Here is a 25,981-nt window from a genome sequence, read left to right as displayed (position 1 = left end):
TGGACCACACTCTGAAAATCACTGCTGTTTGGATAAGAGCTGGACAGGGCAGTATACTTCCTGTCTCCACTTATTGGGCTGAATGACCTCAAGCCAACGACTTCCCTTCTTTGTGTTGCCATTTCTGCCTCTGTCAAATGGAGATTACAATAGTCAGCGACTTCACGGGGCTACTCTGAGTATTAAATAGGTTAGTTTGCATAAAGAACCCAATGATGCCTGGCCCTGGCCCGAGATACATCTTCAGCAAGTAGCAGCTGCCACGATGATGATGATGATACCACCGATGACGTCATGTGCTTACCTGAAAATAAAGCTACCTATCTTGATTAACAACTCTTAGTAACGATATAGCATCAAGCCTGAGCACTGGTTTTCTTGTAAGATACTCCCCTGTTCTTTCTAGTTTGTGAATTCCCAAAGCACTTTTCTCTGTACCCCATGCATGAAATATTTACAAGAGGTCTTAAGTTCCTGAGCACAATAGCAACCAACTCGTAACCCAGAGCCTAGGTAACGCCTTGCATATAGTGAGTACTCAATGCTACTGCTGAATGAGTGAATGGGAGGACACTCTTTGTCATGACTTGGATGGCAGGTGTTAGTTCTTCCTTCCTAGGGCTCCGTATTTTACACAGTACTTTCTGGAACCGATTCTCCCAGGAATAAAGCACTTAGGTTGCTGATAAGATTTGGAAGTAATCTTTGCCAAGTTCAGATGAAAGTCCTTCAAACCATCTCCAAGACAGTTTTATATGTCATATGCCATCATAGTCTGAAGTAGGCAGATTCTGAGTTAGGGGTTTGAAAACACATTCTTTTTTTTTTTTTTTTTTTTTTTGTCATATAAAGATTAATTCTATTCCTCTACAGACCTTTTGAGAATGTGGTTGGATTATCATTGAAAGTTTCGTTTCTTCTATAAAATTTATTTTGTTTTCACTTTATTTAAGAGGCAGAAAGGGGGAGGGGGAAGGGAGGGAAAGAGAGAGAGAGAGAGAGAGAGAGAGAGAATCTTCCATCTCCTTATTCACTTCCCAAATGCTCATAACAGCCAGGGCTGGGCCAGGTTGAAGCCAGGAGCCCAGAACCCAGTCTGGACCTGCAGATGGGTGGCAGGGACCCAGGTACTTAGACCTTCATCTGCTGCTTTCCAAGGTGAGTATTTGCATGAAGCTGCATCATAGTTGGAATAAACAGGAGTCAAACCAGGCACTTTAATATGGAATGCGGCTGTCTCAAGGGGCTGTTTAATTACTGTGTCCCTTGCCTGCCCCTACAGTTGTCTTTTTTAAATCCACCTTCTACTCAAAAACATTTCTCCACACATTCCATTAACATGTACTTGAATAAATAATCTCAAGTGAAAATTCAAATATTCTAGGAGGGGTGGACATTCAGCCTCCCAGTGAAGACACGGGCTACGATGCCCACATACCACGCCAGAGTACCTGGGTTTACTCTCAGCTCCAGCTCCTGAGTCCAGCTTTCTACTAACGCAGGCCCTGTAAGGTAGTGACGATGACGCGAGTGGTTGAGTTCCTGCCACCCACCTGCGAGATGGATTGAATTCACAGTTCCAGGCTCTGGCCGGAGCTGGTGGGTGTGTGGGCATGGTGGTCATTTGAGGAATGAACAAGTGGGTGGGAGATTATCTCTCTCTGTCTCTCTTGCTCTCCCTCTCTCTCTCCCTGCATCTCACAAACTAATCAATAAAAAGTTAAAAAGCAAACAAAAACCAAACACCCTATGGGAAGACTTTAATTTTATTCAGGTCTGATTCCATTAAGCAGAAGGCCCAGCACATGGCAACTATTGACGATTATTTGCTAAAGGATTTTTGTGTGAGTTAAGGGATGCTTCCTTCTTTCTCCAGGGAGAGGCAGCGCTAGCTGATGGAAGACTTCCTTGTGGGTAGCTTTTGGGCATTTTACTACACTGCTTGCCTTTCTGTGTTTAGGAAATGGAATTACCTAAAATTACATGCAGTGCCATAGGAAACTTCCTAGTTTAAGTTTTTAGACTTCTTCTTGGAAATGCAAATCTTTGGTAATAATATATAAAACCTACATCAAAAATATTTTACTCATTATGCAAAGAGCCAGCGAATGGGAGGATACAGGAGTATTTCTCATTAAACTCTAGGAATTTCTCGGACAAACTTCATCTGTGGAATACAATGACTGTGAAGGCCAAAGTTCCTTGTCCCTGTCTGGCTTCAAACACAAGTGGCTGCCTTTTAACAGAACATTTTATTTTTAGACTGCCCGAAGCCAGATTAATTTTTACTAATATTTCAACTTCATAATCAGTTTCATGAAACCCCTCTAAAGCTGGCTGTCACTGTCAGCCATGTGCAGCAGAGGTGAGCCAACAACCAAGAACAGAAAGTGAAGAGACTTCTTCCCCTGGATATTCAGGGTTCTGGGGCTCATGCATGTTTCTTGGCTGGGGACCGCACACTCCCCAAGTCGATACAGCCTGGGACCCAGTTCTCATACTGTCCTCAGGAGACAGGAGCATGGCCTCAGGTCTATGGGCCAAAGGCAGTATACATTTGGGAATCATTGTCCATACTGGATTTAGAAGTCACAAGGACTACATCATGTTAGGTGCACAGGAACACGGAGTCACTGAAAGGTACAGGGGCAAGTGCTGTGGCACAGTGGTCAAGGTGCCAGTTGGGCTGGGGCAAGCATTGTAGTGCAGTGGGCTAAGCTGCCTCCTGCAACATAGGCATCCCATATCTGAGTGCCAGTTTGAATCTTGGCCACTCTGCTTCCAGTCCAGCTCCCTGTAAATGTGCCAGGGAAGGCAGCAGAAGATGGCCCCTGCTACCCATATAGAAGACTCAGATGGAGTCCTGGCTCCTGGCTTCAGCTTGGTCCAGCTCTGGCTGTTGTGGCTGTTTAGGGAATCAAACAATGGATAGAAAATACCCCCTCCCCTGTAGCTACCTTTCAAAGAAATTTTAAAAAAGTTTTTTAAAAAATGCCAGGAGCCAGCACTGTGGTGCAGCAGGGTAAAGCCCCAGCCTGCAGCGCTGGCATCCCTTACGGGCACCAGTTCAAGTCCCAGCTGCTCCACTTCTGGTCCAGCTCTCTGCTATGGCTTGGGAAAGCAGTAGAAGATGGCTTGAGCCCTTGGGCCCCTGCACCGGTGTGGGAGACCCAGAAGAAGCTCCTGACTCCTGGCTTTGGATCAGCTCAGCTCTGGCCATTGCAGTCATTTGGGGAGTGAACCAGAGGATGGAAGACTTCTCTCTCTCTTTCTGTCTCTACCTCTCTTTCAAATAAATAAAATAAATCTTTAAAAAAAAAAGCCATTTGGGAGGTGTCTTATATCACAGTGCCTGGGTTCAAGTGTCAGCTCCACTCCAGATTTCAGCAGTGGTTTCTGCCATCCACATGGGAGACCTTGGCTTGAGTCTTGGCTCCTGGTTTGGGAAGTGAACCAGAAGGTGGAAGACCTTTGTCTGTCTATCAGTCTCTATCTCTCTACCTTTCAAATAAAATGAAAATAAATAAAAATTAATAAAGTTCTCGCATGTGAAAAACGAGCAAAGTCCTCACACCAGAGCTGATCGTCTAAGAGAAAGACTCAGCACCCGTCACTAGTGCGAATCCTTTTAAAGTTTCTGTTTTAAAATAATTGATTGCAGGAGCAGGGTGTTGCTGAAAATGGCAGATTAGAGAAAGCCCTGTCATCATACTGACAAATGAGCTACTGGAAGAGGCTTCAGTGGCAAAATTTGACCAAAAAATATAGGTTTTACAAAAATCAGTTCAGAAAAGTCACTAAACCAAACCAAAACAATGAAAATGGGTAGCAAGAAAAAAAAAAAGGGAAGGAGGAAGTATAAAATTGACCCAAAAAAATCATTACATAGTTTGATAAAACTTTAGCTAGAGGGGCCAGCGCTGTGGCGTAGTAGGTAAACTGCTGCCTGCAGTGCCAGCATCCTATATGGGTGCCGGTTTGAGACCCAGCTCGAACCCATCCAGCTCTCTGTTGTGGCCTGGGAAAACAGTAGAGGATGGCCCAGGTCCTTGGGCCCCTGCACCTTTTTGGGAAACTCGGAGGAAGCTCCTGGCTCCTGGCTTCAGATCAGCACAGCTGCAGCCATTGCAGACAAATGGGGAGTAAACCAGCAGATGGAAGAGCTCTCTCTCTCTCTCTCTCTCTCTCTCTGCTTCTCCTTCTCTCTCTGTGTAACTCTAACTTTCAAATAAATAAATGAATCTTTAAAAAAGAAAAGACTTTAGCTAGACTGGCCAAGAAAAAAGAAGACTCAAATTACTAAAACTGGGGAGGAAAGTATGGAAATTTCTATTATCATAGAAACATGAAGAGTATTGACAGAATACTGGTTGGATGCCAACCAACTGAATAACCTAGAAGAAATGGACAAATTCCCAGAAACACCCAAACTACCAAAACTGACTCAAAGAAGACAAATGAAGTCCAGGACCACATGGCTTCAATGAGAAATTTTACCAAACATTTAAAGAACAAGCATCAATTATTCTTAAATCTTCCTGCCCCTCCAAACAAACAAACAAAAGGGAGCAGGGGATACTCCCTAACTCATTCTATTAGGTCCGTATTTCCCTGATGGCAAAGCCAAAGATATCACAAGAAAATTACAGACGAGTATCTCTCATAAATCAGACGAAAACCCTCAAAAACTACTAGCAAAATGAGACCTGCCACGTAGTAAAAGGATCAGACACAGTGAGCATGTGGGATTCATCCCAGGATTGCAAGAGAGGTTTGCATATGAAAATCATTATATGTAATACGTCATATCAATAAAATGAAGGGGAGAAACAAGATGATCATCTGAACTGATATGGAAAAAGTGTTGGACAAGATCCAGCACCCATTCCTGATAGAGCAGACATGGAACTGGAAGGGGACTTCCTCACCCTTGTAAGGAGTATCTACTGAAACCCACAGCTAACATCAGACCGGGGAGAGGATGTGAATGTTCACTCTCATTACTTCTATTCAACCATGTACCAGAGGTTCTAGCCAGGGCATTTAGGCTAAAAAAAGAAATAAAATGAAAGCAAATTTGAAATGTCAGTTATTTATTGGAAAAGAATTAAGACTTTCTCTATTCACGGACCAGCGCCTGTGGCATAGCTGGTAAAGCCAACAGCTACGATGCTGGCATACCCTATGGGCAACGGTTCAAGTCCCGGCTGCTCGACTTTTGATCCAGCTTCCTGCTAATGTGCCTGGGAAAGCAGAGGAAGATTTCCCTAGTGCTTGGGTCCCTGTACCCATGTAAGAGACCCGGAAGAAGTTCCTGGCTATTGGCTTTGAATAGGCCCAGCCCTGGCTGTTACAGCCATTTGGGGAGTGAAACAGCAGAAGAAAGACCTCTATCTCTCTTTCTCTAATTCTGCTTTTCAAATAAATAAATCAAAATATTTTTAAAAATTTCTCTATTCAGAGATGACAAGGTCTTATATATAGAAAATCTTAAAAAACACACACACACATAAACACACATACAATTAGGTAAATAAATTCAGCAAGGTTGAAAGATATTTTATTTCTATACACTGGTAAGAAATAACCAGAAAATGAAATTAATAAAACAATTCTATTTATAATAGCACCAAAAAGTTTAGGAATAAGTTTAACCATGGAGGGTCAAGTCTTAAATATTGAAAACTACAAAACACTGCTCATGGGTAGGTGTTTGGCCTAGTGGTTAAGACACAAATTGGGATACCAGGGTCCTATATTGGAGTGTCTGGGCTTGATTCTCAGTTCCACCTCTTGATTCCAGTTTCCTGCTAGTGTGACCCCTGGAAGGCAATGGTGATGACTCAAGTAATTGGGTTCATGTCACTATTCTAGAAGACTTGAATTGAGTTCCTGGCTCCCAGCACAGTGCATGGGAGATCTCTCCCTCCCTCTCTCTCTCTCTGACTCTCTCTCCCCCCTTCTCAATGTATCTCTTTCTGTTTCTCACAAAATAGTTGAAAGAAATTAAAGAATACCTAAATAACTGAAATGAATGGGAAGATGTCCCAGGCTTATGAACTGGAAGACTTAATATTGTTAAGATGGCAATATTCCCCGAATCAATACATAAATCCAATGAAATATCTATCAAAATTCCAACTTCCTTTTGGCAGAACTGAACAAGCAAACCCTAAGATTCATATAGAATCACATGGAATCCTGAATAGCCAAAAACAATCTTGAGAAAGAACAGAATTGGAAGACTCACACTTTTCCATTTCAAAATGCACTGCAAGGCTTCAGTAATCAAAATAATGTGGTACAGGTATAAAGATAGCCATATAAATCAATGGAATACAATGGAAAGTGTAGAAATAAACTCACACCTCTGTTGTCAACTGAATCTTGACAAGGCTGCCAAGACCACTCAATGGGGAAAATAAGTTTTTCAACACATGATGTTGAGATAACCTGATAATTACATGTAAAAGAATGAAATTAAACTCTTACCTCAAACGACATGCAAAAACTAACTCAATAGATCAAAGACCTACATGTAAACTAGAACCATAAAAGGTCTAGAAGAAAATAGGGATAAATCTTCATGATCTTGGGTTTGGCAACAAATTCTTAGACATGACATCAAAAGCACAAGCAAAACAATGAAAAGATAAAGTGAACTTCAATAAATTAAAAACTTTTACATCAAAGAACCCTACCAAAATAATGAAAAGAAAACCTACAGGGTAAAGAAATATTGGCTAGTCATGGATTGGGTAAGGGTATAGAATCTGAAACATATAAAGAAACCTACAGCTTGGAGCCAGTGCCACGGCATAGCAGGCTAAGCCTCTGCCTGCAGCGCTAGCATCCCATGTGAGCGCTGGTTCATGTCCAGGCTGCTCCTCTTCCAACACAGCTCTCTGCTAATGGCCTGGGAAAGCAGTGGAAGATGGCCCAAATGCTTGGGTTCCTGAACCCAAGGAGACCCAGTGGAAGCTCCTGGCTTCAGACTGGCTCAGCTCTGGCCATTGCAGCCATTTGGGGAGTGAACCAGCAGATGGAAGACCCTTCTCTCTGTCTCTCCCTTTCTCTGTGACTCTACCTCTCAGATAAATAAATAAATCTCAAAAAAAAAAAAAAGGAAAAAAAGAAGACCTATAACTCAACAACAAAAAGATAAACAACTTAATTCAAAAATGAGCAAAGGACTTGAATAGATGTTTCTTGAATCTACAAATGACCAACAAGCCCATGGAAATACGTTCAACATCATTATTCTTCAGGGAAATGCAAACCAAAACCACAATGAGATACCACTTCACCCCCACTAGGATTGCCAGAATCAAGATATCAAATAATACCAAGTATTTGTAACGATGGGGCAAAATCAGGACCCTCATCCATTGCTAGTGGAAATGTAAAATGATGTAGCCACTGGGAAACCAATTTGCTGGTTCCTTAAGTTAAACACAAAACTCCTAAAAGACCTGGTAATTCCACTCCTAGCTATATACACAAGAGAAATAAAAACATACGTCTACACAAAAACTGTATATGGGCATTCATAGAATTATTCATAATAGCTGGGCAGTGAAAACGATCCTGATGTCCATGACTGATGGATGTATAAATACATTGTTAATGGCTACCCAATGGAATAAACCAAAGAGGAATGCCGATATGAAGGCACTTCAAACTTTGTAGGAATACAGCATTAAAAAAATGTTTCTTTTGGTCAAAAAGATTTCTGAAGTCATGCATGCATAGTTTTGTCATAGTATGCATTTTCCAAGACATTTTCAAAGTACCATTGTATGCTATAACACAGATGAACCTTGAACACATGCTAAGTGATATGAACAAGACTCAGAAGGCCATGTATCATATGATTCCATTTATATCCAAAGTCAACAATGAGCAAATCCATACAGACATGCCAGAGACTGGTGGTGGTCAGGGGGCAGGGGAGAACGCAATGGGCAGGGCCTGCCTAACAGGTTTAGTTTCTTTTAGGGTTGATGAAAGTGTTCTGGGAATAGTTTGCACCCTTTGTAAATACCCTACACATTACTACAAAAAATTGTTAAAGGTTGAATTTTGTATTATGTGAGTCTACCCTCAATTTTAAAAGTCTGATTTTGGTTTTGAAGAGATGAGAGCAGATCTGGGTCACTGCGGCTGGTTCACTGTCCTAAGGCCGTCTTGGGAAGCAAAGGCCCTGACTGAAATCCTTTTGAAGCATCAACCGCGAGTCACTCTGAGATGCTCCTGCTTGGGTTCAGACGGCGGCGGCTCAGACTGAGAGCTAGTTGTGTGTGAGGTGTGCGGCCCAGTGGAGCTCAGCTCTCCAGTGGGAGGAGGTTCGGGGTGGGGGGGGTGCAGGACAGACCAGAGGCCAGGAGTTTATTGATGCTGACAGGTGATCGCAGTTTGTGTTCACCAGAAGGGGAGCCTGGAGGGGCCACACGCATCCCTAGCATGCAAAGAGTGGTCAGGGCCTTGCAGCCAGCTCTGAGGCTCTGCGTGAGCACTAGCAGTGGATCCTGGCAGCAGCAGTGGGGACTTGCTAGAGGCAGGACACTTGCTAGTGGTATGAGCACCTCTCCTCTGCACCCCTGAACGTTCTCATTAGCAAGGGGCCTTGGCAAGCAATAACTATAGGCTTTCATTATCATGTGTGTTCCTGGGACCACAGACCTGGACTCAAATGGCTGCTTTAAGTGGAAAGAACCTCTTAGATCACTCACCACTATTCCCCCTTTCCTTCTGAACGTGGACAATGCCGCCCTGGCAGTCTAAGGAGAAGACAGTGTCAGAGCACAGGAAGCAGATGACAGGCTTCCGTCCAAACGTGCCAGTCAGCAGTAGGCAGCATCCTGCCTTGTTGTTAATTACCCGATTTTATCACCCTTCAGCTGCTTGAGTTGTTTTTAAAGATTCACCCCTGGCAATTAACTTCAGCAATTTATCTGGAATACTGCATGCATTTGGCTTGAATACGCAATGAGGACCCCTGTTTCTAAGCGGCATCATTGAATTCCTACAATCCAAGATGGAACAATAGAGCACATTCATGCACACACCTGCTAATTTTCTGAGGCCTCTTGCTGATTTGTAAATTGTATGAATCCAAAGAACCATAATGACTGAGCATACAGAAAGTGCTCAAAATGTGGAGAAAGTGCTCAAAATGCAATCTATACCGCTTCATTCACCTCGAGGAGGTTCGAACTCTTCGGACAAATCTTAAGTGTGATTTGATGAGACGCACCTGCTAGAAAGCAGGGGGAAGATCTTCAATGGACGGCTGCTTTGACAGCAGCAGCATCTCTAAGAGTGAGGCTGTGGGGCAGCCTGTGGCACCCACGAGTCTTCACTCTGCAGTAAAGGCAGCCAATGCATCTGCAGGAATTCTTTTCTCATTTCTCCCTCGTGCAGCAACAACAGATTTCTCTTCCCAAAGCTTCTCTAAGATGGACGGTGCTAGTTGATACAAGTGCACAGCAATTTAAAGAGCTGACGTATCTCTGCTGGTAGCACCTGGTCCCCAGAGAACCCAAGCCTGGACACCTGGGAGTCACCCTACGGGCTTCAGTTCACCTGGCCACCCAGCGCATCCCCTCCTCCTTGACAGTCCTGCTGGCCGGGGTCAGTGCCCCTCTGTGCATTATTCTAGCAGGTTCCCATTTGGCTGTGTCTTGGGTTCATCTCCTCTGAATGCACCCTACCTCACACCTCTGGCTACTTAGAAAGGAGTTAAATGCACATCCAGCCGGGGCATTCCAATGCTTAAGATCCTACAGCAACTTCCACGACCTAGGATGCACTCAAAATCCTTCAACGGCACCCGGACCCTCCACGCGGACCTCACTAAGCCATCATCACGGCTCCCCGGCTCCCAGGCTCCCAGGAACTCTGAGCTGACACGATAATGACAGTCTCTTCAATTTTTCTATTCTCCCTACAACTGTGTGCCTCCTGCACAGAATACCAGCCTCCCTTTGTACTGTATAAACTGTGGTCCTATGAATTAAAAACACACAACTTCATAGAAACTCGTAAATATATTCACATACATGTCAGTTGCTTTCAAAACATCAGATTCAATGGTCATCAAACAGTGAGCTACCTATGGCCTTAACAAAATGTAATCATGTCGCTAATATTGCCCACTTAGATTATTTCCTTCAATTTTTACTAGAATATAAAAATTACCATTAACTTTGTAAATCAAATTTTTATTCTCACTTCTGGCTATTTTCTTAGAAATCTTTCTGCTAGTGGTATCACTAGATTAAAAGATGAGAAGCTGTGTAAAACATTCATTACATTTTGTCAAACTGACACATTTTCTGAAAAGTAATTTATCCTTCTACACAAAGCTTATGAAAACATCTCAACATACACACTTTCATTAGTCCTGGTTGTTATCTGTTCTGAAAACTGCAACTAATTTGAGAAAATGTCAGTATTTGTGACGCTTAGCATTTTTTAAAAAGTATTTATTTATTGGAAAGGAAGAATTACAGACAGTGAGAGGCAGAGAGAGAGAAGTCTTCCATCCACTAATTCACTCCCCAAATGGCCAAAACAGCCAGAGCTGCACTGATCCAAAGCCAGGAGCCAGGAGCTTCTTCCAGGTCTCCCACTTGGGTGCAGGGGCCCAGGGACTTGGGCCATCTTCCACTGCTCTCCCAGGTCATAGCAGAGAGCTGGATCAGAAGTGGAGCAGCTGGGATGCCGGTACTGCAGGCAGTGGCTTCACCTGCTACACCACAGAGCAAGCCCCAGCAATTTTTAATATGATTATTGGTCACTTAGATCTTCCCTGTGAATTTTCTATGTTCTTTGCTTACTATCTTTCTGATGTTCATATTTTTTACTAATTTGAATTAAGGATTTTCTGGAGTATTTTAATTATGAATTTTACAGTTACTATCATAAGTTGATATATATATATGTATTTTTTATTTGAGAAAGAGAGAGCACATATACTTCCAACTACTGATTCACTACCCAAATATCCACAAGAGCGGGGATTGGCTCAGGCTGAAGCTGGGAACTGGGAATGCAATCCAGGTCTCCCATGTGAGTAATAAGACCCCAGTTACTTTAGCCGTCAGTGGGGCCCTCCGGGGTCTGTATTAGTAGGAAGCTGGAGACAGAGATGGAGCCAGCAACCAAACTCAGGCACTCCGATAGGTGACACAGGTGCCTTAACTTAGCCATCAAGCCAAATGCCTGCCCTAAAAGTTGAATTCTGAACAGTGTTCTTTTTGTTCTTCTTCTTCTTTTTTTTTTTTTAATTGATTTGACAGGTAGAGTTATAGACAATGAGAGAGACAGAGAGAAAGGTCTTCCTTCTGTTGGTTCACTCCCCAAATGGCTGCCACGGCTGGTGCTGCGCCAATCCGAAGCCAGGAGCCAGGTGCTTCATCCTGGTCTCCCATGCAGGTGCAGGGGCCCAAGGACTTGGGCCATCCTCCACTGCCCTCCCAGGCCACAGCTGGACTGGAAGAGGAGCAACCGGGACTAGAACCTGGCGCCCATATGGGATGCCGGCACTGCAGGCGGAGGATTAACCAAGTGAGCCACGGCACCGGCCCCTGTTCTATCTTTACTAGATTTTGTTATCAGGGTTATGAGTGTATCATAAATGAATAGAGGACCTTTGTATATTTTCTTATGATCCAAATATATATGCTAAGAATCATGAGGTCATTTTCTTTTTTGTTCTGTCATATATTTATTTGGTACTGTTTTTCTAACTTCTTGAATTGGATTCTTTGCAAATAACAGAAAAGACTTTAACCGGCAAAATTTCCTAGGTTGGGGTGGGCATTTAGACTTAGCAGTTAAGATGAGGGGGTTGGGGCTGGTGCTGTGGCGTAGCGGCTAAAGCTGCCTCCTGCAGTGCTGGCATCCCATACGGGCATCAGTTTGAGTCCCCGCTGCTCCACTTCCGATCCAGCTCTTTGCTATGGCTTGGGAAAGCAGTAGAAGATGGCCCAAGGGCCCCTGCACCTGTGTGGGAGACCCAGAAGAAGCTCCTGGCTCCTGACTTCAGATTGGCCCAGCTCCAGCCATTGTAGCCATTTGGGGAGTGAACAGTGGATAGAAGACCTCTCTCTTTCTCTCTGTGTGTGTAACTCTGTCTCTCAAATAAATAAATAAATCTTTGGAAAAGCAAAAACGATGAGGGGGTTAAGATGCCCGTGTCCCACATTAGAGTACCTGGGTTCACTACCCAACTCCAGCTCCTGATTCCAGCTTTCCACTTATACAGCTGGGAGGCAGTGGTGATGGCTCCAATAATTAGGTCCCTGCCACCCAAAGAGAGACTTGGATTAAGTTCCCAGCCCTTGGCGTAGGCCTGTCCAGCCCTGGTCAGTGTGGGTATTTGGGGCATGGAACCAGCAAATGAGTGTGCTCTCTCTGTGTCTACCTCTCTCCTTCTGTCTCTGGAAATTCCAAACAAATTTCCAGGATAGAGATTTGACTTTAGCCTCATGCATTCAATAGATAAAGCTGCCACTTCCACATTTTATAAACAGCCCGATTTTGATATTTTTTCCTTTAATTAAATAATTATGAGCTTTTAAATGACATTTTGGGAATTTTCCATAAATAAGTGTTTCTAATATGATTTTAGGCATGGCGGTGCAGAAATTCGCTTTACACAATGGGAAAATAAAGTGGCGTTTGCTTTGTGACCTGGCATATGATCAACTGTAACTGCTCAAGTTCTCAACAACCCTAATAGTCTAGCTTAAAAGATTATAGCACCTGCCTTTTCATTTTGGGGAGGCAGTTATCTCGAAAGGAATTCTCTCTTGTTTGAAATTCATCCCATCTTCTCCAGGCCCAGCAACACTATTCCAGTTCCACCTCTTACCCTTCATTTGCATAACTCAGGAAATTCAGCTTTTAGTCTCTGCTACTCCATTCTCCCATATGGGCTGCTAAAGTATTCACTTCCTGTTTCAAAGATTTTTTTTTTAATACATTTTTAAAAAATTTTTATTTATTTTTTATTTTTATTTTTTGACAGGCAGAGTGGATAGTGAGAGAGACAGAGAGGAAGGTCTTCCTTTTTGCCGTTGGTTCACCCTCCAATGGCCGCTGTGGCTGGCGCTTTGCGCTGATCCGAAGCCAGGAGCCAGGTGCTTCTCCCAGTCTCCCATGCGGGTGCAGGGCCCAAGCACTTGGGCCATCCTCTACTGCACTCCCGGGCCATAGCAGAGAGCTGGCCTGGAAGAGGGGCAACCGGGATAGAATCCAGCACCCCAACCGGGACTAGAACCCGGTGTGCCGGCGCCACAAGGCGGAGGATTAGCCTGTTAAGCCACGGCGCCGGCCCAAAGTTTTTTTTTTAATAAATATGAAAAATGCAGATGTCTGTTTAGCAGACTAATTTATTTTTATTTATTTGAATAAATATATTCAATATTACAGAGAGAGAAGGAGAGACAAAGAGAGAGAGCAAGAGAGAGAGAGAGAGCTCTTCCATTTACTGGTTCACTCCCCAAATGGCTGCAATGGCCAGGGCTGGGCTAGGCCAAAGCCAGGACCTTGGAGCTTCTTCCAGGTCTCCCATGTGGATGCAGGGGCACAAGGACTTGGGTCATCTTCCATTCCTTTTCCCAGATGCATTATCAGGGAGCTGGATTGGAAGTGGAGCAGCCAGGACTCCAATCGCAACCATATGGGATACTGCATTGCAGGTGGAGGCTTAACTCGCAACACCACAATGCCAGCCCCTTGAAGTTTTTAAGGTTCCTGAACAGCTTGTGGAACTGAGGGCAAACCATTTTTTAATGACATCCATAGCTCTTCACAATCTCCCCCCATCACCCTCCTAGGCCCGCGACTGTAATCGTCCTGCTCACCTGGGTCTCCAACCTCACCTGCCCTGCTTCATGCTCCAGCTGCCCTGAGCTAGGAGCTATTCCTGAATTCTACAACATTCTTACTTTGCTTATTGATATCACGTTTCCAATTGTTGTTACTCCTCCTTCTGCAGGAAGGCTCATCACATCCCACATGGAGACCAGAGTCTACCGGAGGTCTCCTAATGTTTCTGTCTCGGGTCAGGTCTCCAGAGAGCCCTGTTTTAAGGGGACCCTTTAAGGGTGTGTTGAGAGGATTCTTGCACCTGACAAAAGTGCCTTCCCAGAGCTAGTATCAGAATGTGAGTTGCAGATGGAGAGTGACAGCCTTCCCTGAGAGCCTGTGTGGGAGAAAAGGACACAAGAAGAATGTTCGAACTGCCTTGAAAGGCGTTAGAGTGCTTTTTTTAAAAAAATTCGTTTGAGAAGGAGAGACAGAGCTCCCACCTGCTGGTTCACTCTGCAAGTGCCCACAACAGTAGTAGGCTCCTGCACCGTCTCCTGCATGAGTGGCAGACACAATTACTTAAGCCTTCACCTGCTGCCTCCCAGAGTGCACGTCGGCAGGGGGCTGGGACAGGAGCAGAGCCAGGACTTGAACTCGGGCACTCCAATAGGGGTCTGGGTATCCCAAGCATGTCTTTAACTGCTAGGCCAGAGGTCAGCCCCTAAAAGTCCTTATTACAAAATTCACGCGGCAACTCTCCCCTGGAGTGCAATGTATGGAAAAATCTCATAATTATGAATACTCTAGGGTGCTTTCAATTAAGTCATCATAGATAACGTAACCTACTATCTCTCTCTCTTAGTTTGGCCATCACAAAGCTCAGGATGCTACTTCCTCCATAATGAGTCAAGCAGCTCTGTGACTTGAACTGCTCAATCCGCAGTGTCTCCACCTAGAGATGCCGTAGAGAACTACAGCTTTGCAGAGCAGTGTTCACGGAGCCCAGGATGGTGCCTGGCTGATTTGTTCAGCAAGGATGTACAGATTGGCTTCTAGGTATAAGATACTGGACTCAAGGCTAGCGGTGTAGTGGACATGGTCCCTGTCCTCCTGTGGCTCACATCCCACAGGGAAAGCTGGAAGACACAAAGGACAGGCAGGCAGATTGTGTTGAGTGCCACGGGGGAAATAGAGCGATGTGACAGAGGGTGACTGGGTGCATGAGGTGGCCTAGACCACAGCACGCTGCACACACCGAATAGCTTGAAAGCTCAGCAAGATAGGGCCCAACTTAGCACGCAGATGGGAGAAGCCTGGCTGTGCAGGAGAACTTGGCACTGAGACCTCAAGGGTGAGAAGATGAGCCGGTCACTTAGCGCAGGAACAAAGAGCAGTGCTGGAGGAAGAACCAGGACAGTCAGGCCCCGAGGTGGAAAACCACATGGCCAGGTCCAGGAGGCCAGGGAGGCAGCATAGCACAGCTGGCAAACAGGAGGGGGTGCCCTGAGAGAAACAATACTACAGCTGATCATTACTCACTGGCTGGCCTGCGTGGTTTCACTGTACACGGGGCTTTTCTTCTAAGCAATTTCACACTTTTTAGAAGTGGCCAATACAGAAAGAAAAAAAAGTGATTGCGTCCTCAATCAGAAATAATTTTCAGAGCCAACATTTATCAAGAGCGTCCTATGTGCTTCACATGATTTAAACACTGGATCTTCCTATTAATCCTAGATGGGCAGTACTATTTTTGCTTCCTTTGGACAGAAGTACAGAGAGGTTAATAAAGTTTTGCCAAAGCAGATACAGGGAATAAGTTTAAGAGGAGGCTCTGAGGCAGGCAGTCTGACTCCAAAGCCAGTGCTCTTGGCCACTACACAATACTGCCTCTCCAGATTATGAGGCTATTGTGAATTAGCTATTTATTACATATATATTACACATGTTATATATAATGTATATATATTTTTGACAGGCAGAGTGGACAGTGAGAGAGACAGAGAGAAAGGTCTTCCTTTTCCGTTGTCACCCTCCAATGGCCGCTGCGGCCGGCGCACCACGCACCCAGGGTCTACCCTAGCAGGAAGTGAAATGGGGAGCAGGAGGCAGGATTGAAGCCTGTACACTCAGATATGGGATACACATGTCCTAACCAGTGGCTTCACTGCCAGGCCAACCCTCTGCCCCCACCCCTGAATTCGTTATCTGCACACAGATCCTCCCGAGTGTATAACAGTTATTGTGCTTGCTTGTGGCACAGATGTGCTTGCAATCCATAATCTGTAGTCTATTTTCAGGGATCCACACGGCTTCACATTCTATTTATTATTAAGGGATAAGGTCGAAGGGAGCAGAGAAAGATCTCCCTCACAAGAAAAAGAGCTCTAACATTTTAATAATCATTCTCCATCTGCAGCACTGATCCATTATTAAATCCATATCCATAATTTACTACACAGATGTTTATGTAGGTCAACGTGTGCCCGGCTTGCACAAAGCTACTGGGTAGCCCTGCTGGGAGCTACCAATAACATGCGCGAAGCAGACACAAGGAAGACTGATGTTTATCACTGAAATCATTCTGGCCAGAGAAAGTGAGCATGCAAAACAGTCTGAGGGCTGGTGGCAAAAACCTTCTTTAGTTACTCATTTTCCAGGAGGCTTCCTATTTCAATGTCTAATCAACAATGTGCCCCCAAATTCCCCAAGGCCAAAACCGCCGGGCTCCGGGCAGCGTCTGCCATCGGCTTCACTTACACTGCCATCGTGGTTTGGGCAAGAGAGAGGCTTTCCCGCAGCCACAGCGGTGACCGTCTCCAGGATGGACGACTCCTCGACGTTGCTGCCTGGCGTTCGCTGCAGCACGTCCATCAGGTTTGTGATGAAGAAGTTGTTCTGGAGCGCGGCCACCCCTTTCTCGGGCAGGATGGAGGTCTGGCGGCACACTGGGCAGGAGAGGGTTAAACTGTGGGCGGGAATGTAGTTCTGCAGGCACCTGAGGCAGAGGGAGAGGCGGAGGAGGGTCAGAGGCGCGCAGGACAGCACAGGACAGAGCCCCAGGTCTCCCAGGTACCACCCTGTTCTCACAGACTTTGAAGATGATCTCCTTCATAAGGAAAATACTTCAGGGGATATAGTGTCCTGGTGCAGCGGGCTAAGCCACTGCCTGTGACACCGGCATCTCATAGGAATGCTGTTTTGAGTCCTGGCTGCTCTGCTTCCCATCCAGCTCTTGGCTAATGCACCTTGCTAATGGGGTGGATTTTCAGACTCCTGGCTTCTGCCTGTCTCAGCCCCAGCTGTTGCAGCCATTTGGGGAGTGAACCAGCTTACGGAAGATCTCTCTTTCTCTTTCCTCAAATAAATAAATGTTAAAAAAAAAAAAAGAGATCTGTTTATTTGAAAGTCAGAGTTATGCAGAGAGAAGAAAAGACAGAGAGATCTTCCATCTGTTGGTTCACTCCCCAGATGGCCACAATGGCTGGGGCTGGGACAGGCTGAAGCCAGGAGCCAGGAGCTACTTCCAGGTCTCTCATGTGGGTGGTAGGAGTGCAAGCACTTGGTCCATCTTCCGATGCTTTCCCAGGCACATTAGCAGGGAGCTGGATCAGAAATGGAGCAGCCAGGACATGAACTGGCACCCATGTGGGATGCCAGCATCGCAGGTGTTGGTTTTACTTGCTATGCCACTATGCTGGCCCCAATAAATCTTTCTTTTTTAAGTTTTTTTTTTTTATTTAATGAATACAAATTTCATATGTACACCCAATAAATCTTGAAGAAAAATGGCAAAAACCAAGAGGCAACCTGTATTACAGTGGCCCTGCCAACCAACCAGGCAAATGGTTATGCTCAAGGCCAAAAAAAAAAAAAAAAAAAAGGTCATTGGCTTCTGCAGCCTTTTCTAGAGCTTGGGCAGACAAAGTGTCATCCATGGATCAGCATCCTTGGCCCCATCAGGGAGGTTTTTAGCAATGCAGACTCCTAGGCCTCAGCCCAAGCGCCTACCACAGCCAAGCCCCATGTGACTCCTATACACAGTCAGCTTGGAGAGGCACTGGTCTACATCCAGCTTTGGCTCATGAACGTGTGGACTCTCACAATTGGGAGAAACATGGCAAGTGCTTTTGTTAGCAATGAAACGCTCTTTACATAGAAAATCATAGTTGGACTTTAAGGGCTCATCAAAGTGGAAACGTTTGGTTGAAGCCGGGATGGCCATCCAGAGTCAGAGTGGACAGGGCCTCGTCTCCTTGCCTTGCCTCAACAGGTGTCAACTTAGTTAATTTCATTAAGGAAATGAACACTTCATGACTGACGTATTTACTGTTCCATGAGCTCAAAGTACTTGCAGTGTGCCTCTGAAGGAGGTGCTGTCATGATCCCCTAGGACAGATGAGGAAACACAGGCAGAGTAGGCCAAGGCACTTGCCCAAGGTCCTCAGTTGGCCCCGGGTGGAGCAGGAATTCAGACCCAGGCAACTGGACACTATAATCTAAGCATTAAACAAGGAGCTTATCCAGTGCTTTCTAGTTGCTTAGACAGAGTTAGAAAACCACGGATTTAGCCCCATTCCCCTCATGGTGCAGGTGAGGAACTAACATGAAGAGGCTCAGTGATCTTCTCTGTGCCATGGAGGTAGCTAGTGCTGAATCAATTCAGAAGTGAAACAGCTTCTGCTAAGGTCACAAATGGCATCTAATCCAGTCCTGCCTAACCAGGTCCTCAGTATCACCACTGCCCTCCCCCGCCCTCATTGGTTTGCACTTTCATCTTTGTCAAGACACAAAGGAGAGGCAGAGATAAAGAGAGTGACGGACACAGAGACAGAGAGCCCCTATCCACTCCATGGACTCCTTAATTACCCACAACATGCCAGGACCAGAACAAAGTCAGTGTCCAGGAAGCCAATCCGGGTCTCCTATGTGGAACCTGGTCACTTGGATCATCACTGCTTCCTCCCACAGTGTGCATTGGCAGGAAGCTGGGGTCAGGAGTAGGGCTGGGCACAGACCCAGGTACTGTGATGTGGAACACAAGCATCCTAACCAGCACCTTAACCAGCTGCTGGCCCCCTTGTCTTTATAACACAACCCTCACCTGGTCCTCCAAATGTCTGTCTGTTCTGAGCTCATCAAGTTTGGATTAATCAAAGGTCTACCACAGACTTCTCTCCCTGGGATAATATATCCATGTGCATGGCTCTAAGGACCACGGTCCCACACTCACCTTTCTTTCCACAGATGTCTCTCCTGGGCCCCCGTATTTGTACACCAACCCATCAGCAAAGTCTGCCAGTTCCTCACTATCTTCCTAACCTCTCCAGGTCTCTTGTTCCCTATCATACCATCCTTTCTTAGACATTCGCAATTGCCATTAACCTGTTTTGTTGTCCTCCAACTTTGTACCTTCTAACTCTTCTCCACGTTCCACAGTGACCTTTGTAAAATGCAGAACCAATCAACCAATCTCCCTCCACTCCCATCTGAGCTGGAAACCCTCCCATGACTTCCACTGCTCTTACATGAAGACACTTACGGCAGCATGGATCACCCACCTATAGGATCTAGTACCTGTACCTTTTCTGCCTTTCCCTCCATTAGCTGCGTGCCAGTCACAGGGGCTTCCCTAAGTTCTCCCAGCTATCTTGGTCCCTCTCACCACAGAATTCTTTCTGCCTACTCATTCCCCTTTATTTAACTGCCACTCATCTTCGGAGCTGCTCCTTAATCACCACTTCTCCAGGAAAGCCTTCCTTGATACAAACACATCGTCTTATTATGAAGTTTCCCATGAACTGGCGAGTGTCACTTGTCCCTGGCTTAATTTCACAGTAATCTTTGCGATTAGGAGATTCATGACTGGCTCCGCTGCTAGGCAGTAAGCTCCACTAGGCCAGCGTCTGCCTGGTTTTGCTCTCCTCCCAAGCCTTGATGACGGTGTTGTGGAAGATGGGGCAGCAGGAGGGGGACTGTGAGCAGAGGTTCACGGAGCAGCCAGTGTGTACGTCTGACAGGGCTTGGTCTCCTGACAGTGAGGCGATCTGTGAAGATCTGTCTCTATAGCGCCAACCATTTCCCACTTTGAGGAAAGTTGCCGGCACCTCTAGAAGGAAATCATCTTAATGTGCATGATGCTCAGACATTTTAGTCCTATCACCACTGTGACGGGCTCCTGCAAATCTGTGCCACTAGTTAGCTATTGGTTGGGGAACAGAGGGTAGCTGGGCCCAGACCCAGGGCAGCCAGAGTAGGGAAAGAGGACCCAAAACACAGACTGGGCACTTAACTGTGGGGACTGGTGCGGTTCTGCCAGGGCCAGACCGTGTGGCTCTCAGCGCTGTGTACACCGTGCCAGGCTGTGCCGACTGCTGTGAATCAAGTGACCTCACCATGTGTGCCCACAGACACACACACAATTAGCTGCTGTTCATGTTTTAGTTACACCCATTAAGCAAGGGAGGGAAATCAGACTCTGTTTAATTAGTTTGGAACATGAATGACAAAGCACTTAAGCCAAAGTACAAAATGAATAAAGTAAAAAGTATTAGGGCCCTAATATATCACCAAAGAAACCAACAACTAAAAAGCAAAAAAACAAAAACCCATATCCATACACACATATACACACAGAAAATCCCACAACTCAAAAAGCCACAATGACAAATCTACCTTTTCCCTCCATTCATCACCACCACCAAGAGTGTGGCTGTTATTTTGCACATGAGACTTCCAAAGTAAATCAACTTGAGAATGCTCAGAAGGTAAATGCAATCAACACAGATGTAAAACCATTGGAAATACTGACCCCCTGTGCTCCACAGCAGGAAGTAAAGTGCTAACCAACAATAGAAAAGGGAACAGGCAATGCTGCTTGGGACACCTGCGTCCCATATGGGAATGCCTGGGTTCAAGTCTCAGCTCTGCTGCCAATTCTAGCTTCCTGTTAAGGCAGACCTTGGGAGGTAATGGGAGATGACTCAAGTATGTGGGTCCCTGTCACCCATGTGGGAGACCTGGATTGAGTTCCTGGCTCCTGGCTTCAGTCTGGCTGTTTTAAGCATTTGCAGAGGGAACCGGTAGATGGGAGATGGCTGTCTATTTCTCTGTCTTTCAAAAAAAAAAAAAAAAAAAAAACAAACCCTTAAAACAAATTAATAATTTTTAGAATATAATAGGAAAAGTATTTAACAAAATATTATAACACCTAATAATATATTTACTTTTTTAAAAAAAGATTTATTTATTTATTTGGAAGTCAGAATTACACAGAGAGAGGAGAGACAGAAAGGTCTTCCATCTGCTGGTTCACTCCCCAATTGGCCACAATGGCCAGAGCTGCGCCAATCAGAAGCCAGAAGCCAGGAGATTCTTCTGGGTCTCCCACATGGGTGCAGGGGCCCAAGAACTTGGGCCATCTTCTACTGCTTTCCCAGCCATAGAAGAGAGCTGGATTGGAAGTGGAGCAGCCAGGACTCGAACCGGCATCCATATGGGATTTTAGCACTGCAGGTGGTGGCTTTACCTACTATGCCACAGTGCCAGCCCCAATAATATATTTACTTTTAAGAAAAATATGTAACCTTAATAAACAATACTTCAATTAGGTCATAAACTAATTACTAATAAACTTCTTATGCTTAGTGGCTTAAATGGTGAGTTAAACAATGAGTAAAAGTATATTCTGATAACTACTTAACATCTTTTTCCAAAAAATGATATCCTCTTAAGAAGGATAAACATGGGGCTGGTGTTGTGGCAGGAGGTTGAGCCTCCTCCTGCACCCGGCTGCTCACTTCCATTCCCGCTCCCTGCTAATGCGCCAGAAAAGCAGAAGATGGCCTGAGTACTTGGGCCCCTGCTATACATATGATGACCTGGATGGCATCCAGGTTTCTGGCTTCCAGCTGGGCCAGCCTATGCCTTTGTGGCCATTGGGGCAGTGAACCAATAGATGGAAGAGCTCTCTCTCTCGCTCTCACCTCTCTCTCTCTCTTTCTCTCTCTGTCTCTCCCTCTCGCTCTGTAACTCTGTCTTTCAAATAATAAATCTTTCTAAAAAAGGAAAGATTAAAAAAAAGGATAAATAAGGAAGTATCTTTTCTTTTCCCAGAAATATTTTCTTTAAGGTATACAAATTTCATGCATTTCACAAACACAAATTTAGGGACACAGTGATTCTCCCAACCCCTCCCCCCCCCCCACTCCCACCCTTCTTCCTCCTCCCTCTCCTATTCTCATTCTTATTTTTTACTAAGATTTATTTTCAATTAACTTTATACACATAATATTAACCCTACACTAAGTACAGAGTTCAACAAATAGCATTAAAACAAACAAAATATACTGTTCTTCACCAGTGGAGTCAAGGGCTGTTCAAAGTCATCACATCTCCAAGTGTCAATTTTACTTCTATGGATTACTTTACATATGTAGCAAATGACATAGTGAGGAAATTTATCATTACTTTGTATATGGTATGTCACGTTTTCTTCATCTAAAACATCCTGGTGTTCAAGTGTGACATTAGTATACATGGGAGGTCTTTGGGGAGGAAGCGCTATTTCATCCATGTGGATGCATGCCCCAACTTGTTACATGGAAGGAAATGGTAGGTCTTTAACTAACCCTCACCAAAGACCCTCTCTGCGAGGGAGCTGCTGCTGGCAAAAATTGTTTCCCAAAGAAAGGGATGAGCCCGCACTGTGGCACAGTGGGTAAAGTTGCCATGGGAGACCTGGAAGAAGCTCCTGGCTCCTGGCTTTGGAATGGCCCAGCTCTGGCTGTTCCGGCCATTTGGGGGGTGAATCAGCAGATGGAAGATCTCTCTCTCTCTCTCTCTCTCTTTCTCCCTCTCTCCCCCTTTGCCTCTCTATAACTCTGCCTTTCAAATAATAAATAAATCTTTTTTTAAAAAAAAGAACAAAAGGAAATTAAAATAAAAATTTTCTTCTTCAAATATTTATCTAATGCTCTTGTAGAAATGAATCAACAAGAGTTACTGCTTTGCTTCCTCCCACTTGGAACTGTTAGAAATAAAGTAAATTACTGCCATTGGTGATTCTGCCTCTAGACATCCACAAGAAGAGGTTCAGCGTCTCCCACTGGGAACCACAGAATTCTGGGAAAGCACGGGGTGGGGGAAGGTGTCAGAGGTCAATGTGCACAGCTCCCTCGCTGGAGCACAAAGGAGGCTCACCTTTCGCAGAAAGTATGCAGACAGGGGAGAACCTTGGGATTCTTGTACCGTTCCAGGCATATACTGCAAATCAGAAACTGCTTGTCAATCTGGCGCACGACGGGGCTTGGGATGCTGGCGCCTTCACTGGCCATCCTAGACCACTGACATGGGGGGCCGGCTGTCTTTGACCCTGCACGCTGCTGCTGTCAGACAGAAAAAAAGGAAAATATGTAATAATTTGTAAAGGCAAACCAGTCACTGGCTCTTTCAATACAGGTGCTGCTTGATAAACACAGTAGTGGTTAACATCAGCCATCTCAACCTGACCATCGCCAATCCTCATTGTGGTACAAGGATACAGTGAGATGCTTGTTGTCTGTTTTATACAGCAATAAAATAAGCACACGATCACCACGCATCAGAACAAAGAGGCTGTTTTGGGAACGAGTGTTTGGCACAGCAGTTAAGTCACCTGTGGGGACACCTGCATCCCTGGCTTGCGTTCTGGCTACTTTGCTTCTGATCCAGTCTCCGACTAATGTACACCCTCTGCAGTCGACAGCTCAAGTACTTGGGTCCCTGCTACCAATGTGGGAGACCCAGATTGAGTTCTGGGCTCCTGGCTTTGGCCTGACCCAGACCTGGCAGTTGTGAGCATTTGGAGAATGAATCAGTGGATGGCAGATCTTTCTCCATCTGTTTCTTTGTCTCTCTGCCTTTCAAATGAAAAGAAGATGGAGGAGGAGGAGGAGGAAGAGGAGGGAAGATGTGTGGTATAAAGAGATACATGGGGCTGGCACTGCGGAGTAGCAGATAAAACCGCTGCCTGCAGTGCCAGCATCCTATATGGGCGCCAGTTCAAGTCCTGACTGCTCCACTTCCGATCCAGCTCTCTGCTATGGCCTGGGAAAGCAGTAGAAGATGGCCCAAGTCCTTGGGCCCCTGCGCTAGAGTGGGAGACCTGGAGGAAGCTCCTGGCTGTGGATCAGTCCAGGTCCAGCCATTGCAGCCATTTGGGGAGTGAACCAGTGGACAGAAGACCTCTCTCCCGGTCTGCCTCTCCTCTCTCTGTAACTCTTTAATTAATAAATTTTATTTAATAAATAAATAAATAAATTTAATAAATAAATCTTTTAAAAAAAGTAAAGAGGTACATATATAATGTTTCAAAGCAGTGGTGGCTGTGGGAATAAATACTTATTTGGCTATGTTTGTGTCTCCAGCTGTGACCATATTTTATTCCATGTTTGCCTTTTATATTCTTATTAAATTCATTATGTTATTCCAGTTGTCATACTTGAAGGCATCAGATTATGCCACCCCAACATACGACACTTTGGCATTAAGAATTAATTTGAACTGAAAGCTACTGAGAAACAGCAGACACCAGGGGAGCTCTCTATCCTCCTCCATCTGTCTAAAAGCAGGGCACCAATGTCCTTTTTGTAAAGGAAACCTCTATTTTTAAAGACGCCCCTCTCTCTGATACCAGGAAAAGACTTAATCGAGAATACACACATAAGTCTGACACCAGCTTTGCTAAACAAATCTATCTGCCACACACTTCCTATTCCTCTTCCCACAATTCACTGCCCCTCAGAGTCCGAACCCCTCCTTCCTTTGTCTCATCAGTTCTCCGCAATTTATCACTTCTTGTTAAAATGGTATATAGGTCTCCAGGTCTAACCACATCTTTGAGTTTTCACTCCTTTTCTGTCAAGTCCCTGTTTCTGTAAGATGCAGAAGATTAACATCAATAAAATTCTTGTCTCCTTTTCTTCTGTTAATTTGTCTTTTGTCACTTTAATTCACAGGTACCAGGCACAAAACTTTTTTTTTTTTTTTTTAAGATTTTATTATTTATTTGGAGGTAGAGTTATAGACAAAGAGATGGAGAGACACAGACAAGGAAAGGTCTTCCATCTGCTGGTTCACTCCTCAAATGGTCACAATGGCCAGAGCTGAGCCAATCCGAAGCCAGGAGCCAAGAACTTCTTTTGGGTCTCCTATGTGGGTGCAGGGGACCAAGCACTTGGATCATCTTCTGCTGCTTTCCCAGGCCATAAGCAGAGAGCTGGTTTGGAAGAGGAGCAGGCAGGACACTAACTGGTGCCACGTGGGTTGCTGGAGCTGCAGGCCGAGGCTTAGCCTACCACACCACAGCCCCGGCCCCCAGCCAAACAATTTAAAAGGACCAAAGGAGAGCTTCTCATCTTTTATACCTTATTAATATGTATGATGGTGATAACTAGAATTTTTTACTTAAGAACATCATATGTGGTTCAGAGAGTTTTCTACAGAACCAAAGGTTTGCAGATTTGAGTCTAAGTTGTATCAGTCATCCCCATGGTTGTAAAGAAATGTCCACTGGGATTCATGCACAGGCATTTGCAGGGCCAGATGAAGTGAATTAATTGGGAGAAAGTTTCAAAATGTCAGGAATCATTCCAGAAAAGGAAAACACCAATTGGGCAATAGAGAAGGAAGCAAAGAGATAAGGGAGGGGAAAGTTACAACATAAAACTCTGCTTGGGGAAGGCATTTGACTCAGTAATTAAGACAGTGTTTGGGACATCCACATCCCATATCCAAGTGCCTGGGTTCGAGTCCTGGCTACCCCAACAATTCAGCTGCCTGGTAAAGCACACCCTGGGAGGCAGCAGTGGTGACTCAAGTAATTGCCTCTCTGCACCCTTAGGGAGACCTGGATTGAGCTCCTGGCTCTTGGCTCCAGCCTGGTTCAGCCCCAGCCCCACCTCTGGCTGTCGTTAGAGGAGTGAATCAATGGATAAAGGATATCTCTGGATATCTCTGTCTGTCTCTTTCTACCTTTCAAATAAGCTTAAAATATTTTTTTTTTATTTTTAAAAACACTGCTCCATTTACAATTTACAGAAAGAACTTGTGGCTTCGATCCTAAAAAGGAAAACCAAAGCTGAGCTAAAATTCACTTCTCAATTTTCTAAGTATTTGGTAAGGT

At 45.0% G+C, this 25,981-nt stretch overlaps 1 protein-coding gene across 3 annotated transcripts in view; it reads right to left on the bottom strand.

Moving 5' to 3' along the window:
- Positions 1–25,981, bottom strand: part of TRIM2 (tripartite motif containing 2) — a 112,091-nt gene that overhangs the window by 37,682 nt on the left and 48,428 nt on the right. For 2 of the 3 annotated variants that reach the window (XM_062199460.1, XM_062199459.1), the window contains exons 2-3: positions 23,020–23,204; positions 16,579–16,816 (exon numbers count right to left, since the gene is read on the bottom strand). In XM_062199460.1, coding sequence (XP_062055444.1) covers positions 16,579–16,816; positions 23,020–23,153 — 372 coding nt within the window. In that variant the 5' untranslated portion in view covers positions 23,154–23,204. The remainder of the gene's footprint in view (positions 1–16,578; positions 16,817–23,019; positions 23,205–25,981) is intronic. The other variant, XM_062199461.1, reaches the window with a different exon arrangement.

The sequence above is a fragment of the Lepus europaeus genome, chromosome 8 (assembly GCF_033115175.1).
Source record: "Lepus europaeus isolate LE1 chromosome 8, mLepTim1.pri, whole genome shotgun sequence".
Taxonomy (NCBI): Eukaryota; Metazoa; Chordata; class Mammalia; order Lagomorpha; family Leporidae; genus Lepus; species Lepus europaeus.
This window is presented reverse-complemented; position numbering and strand designations above follow the sequence as displayed.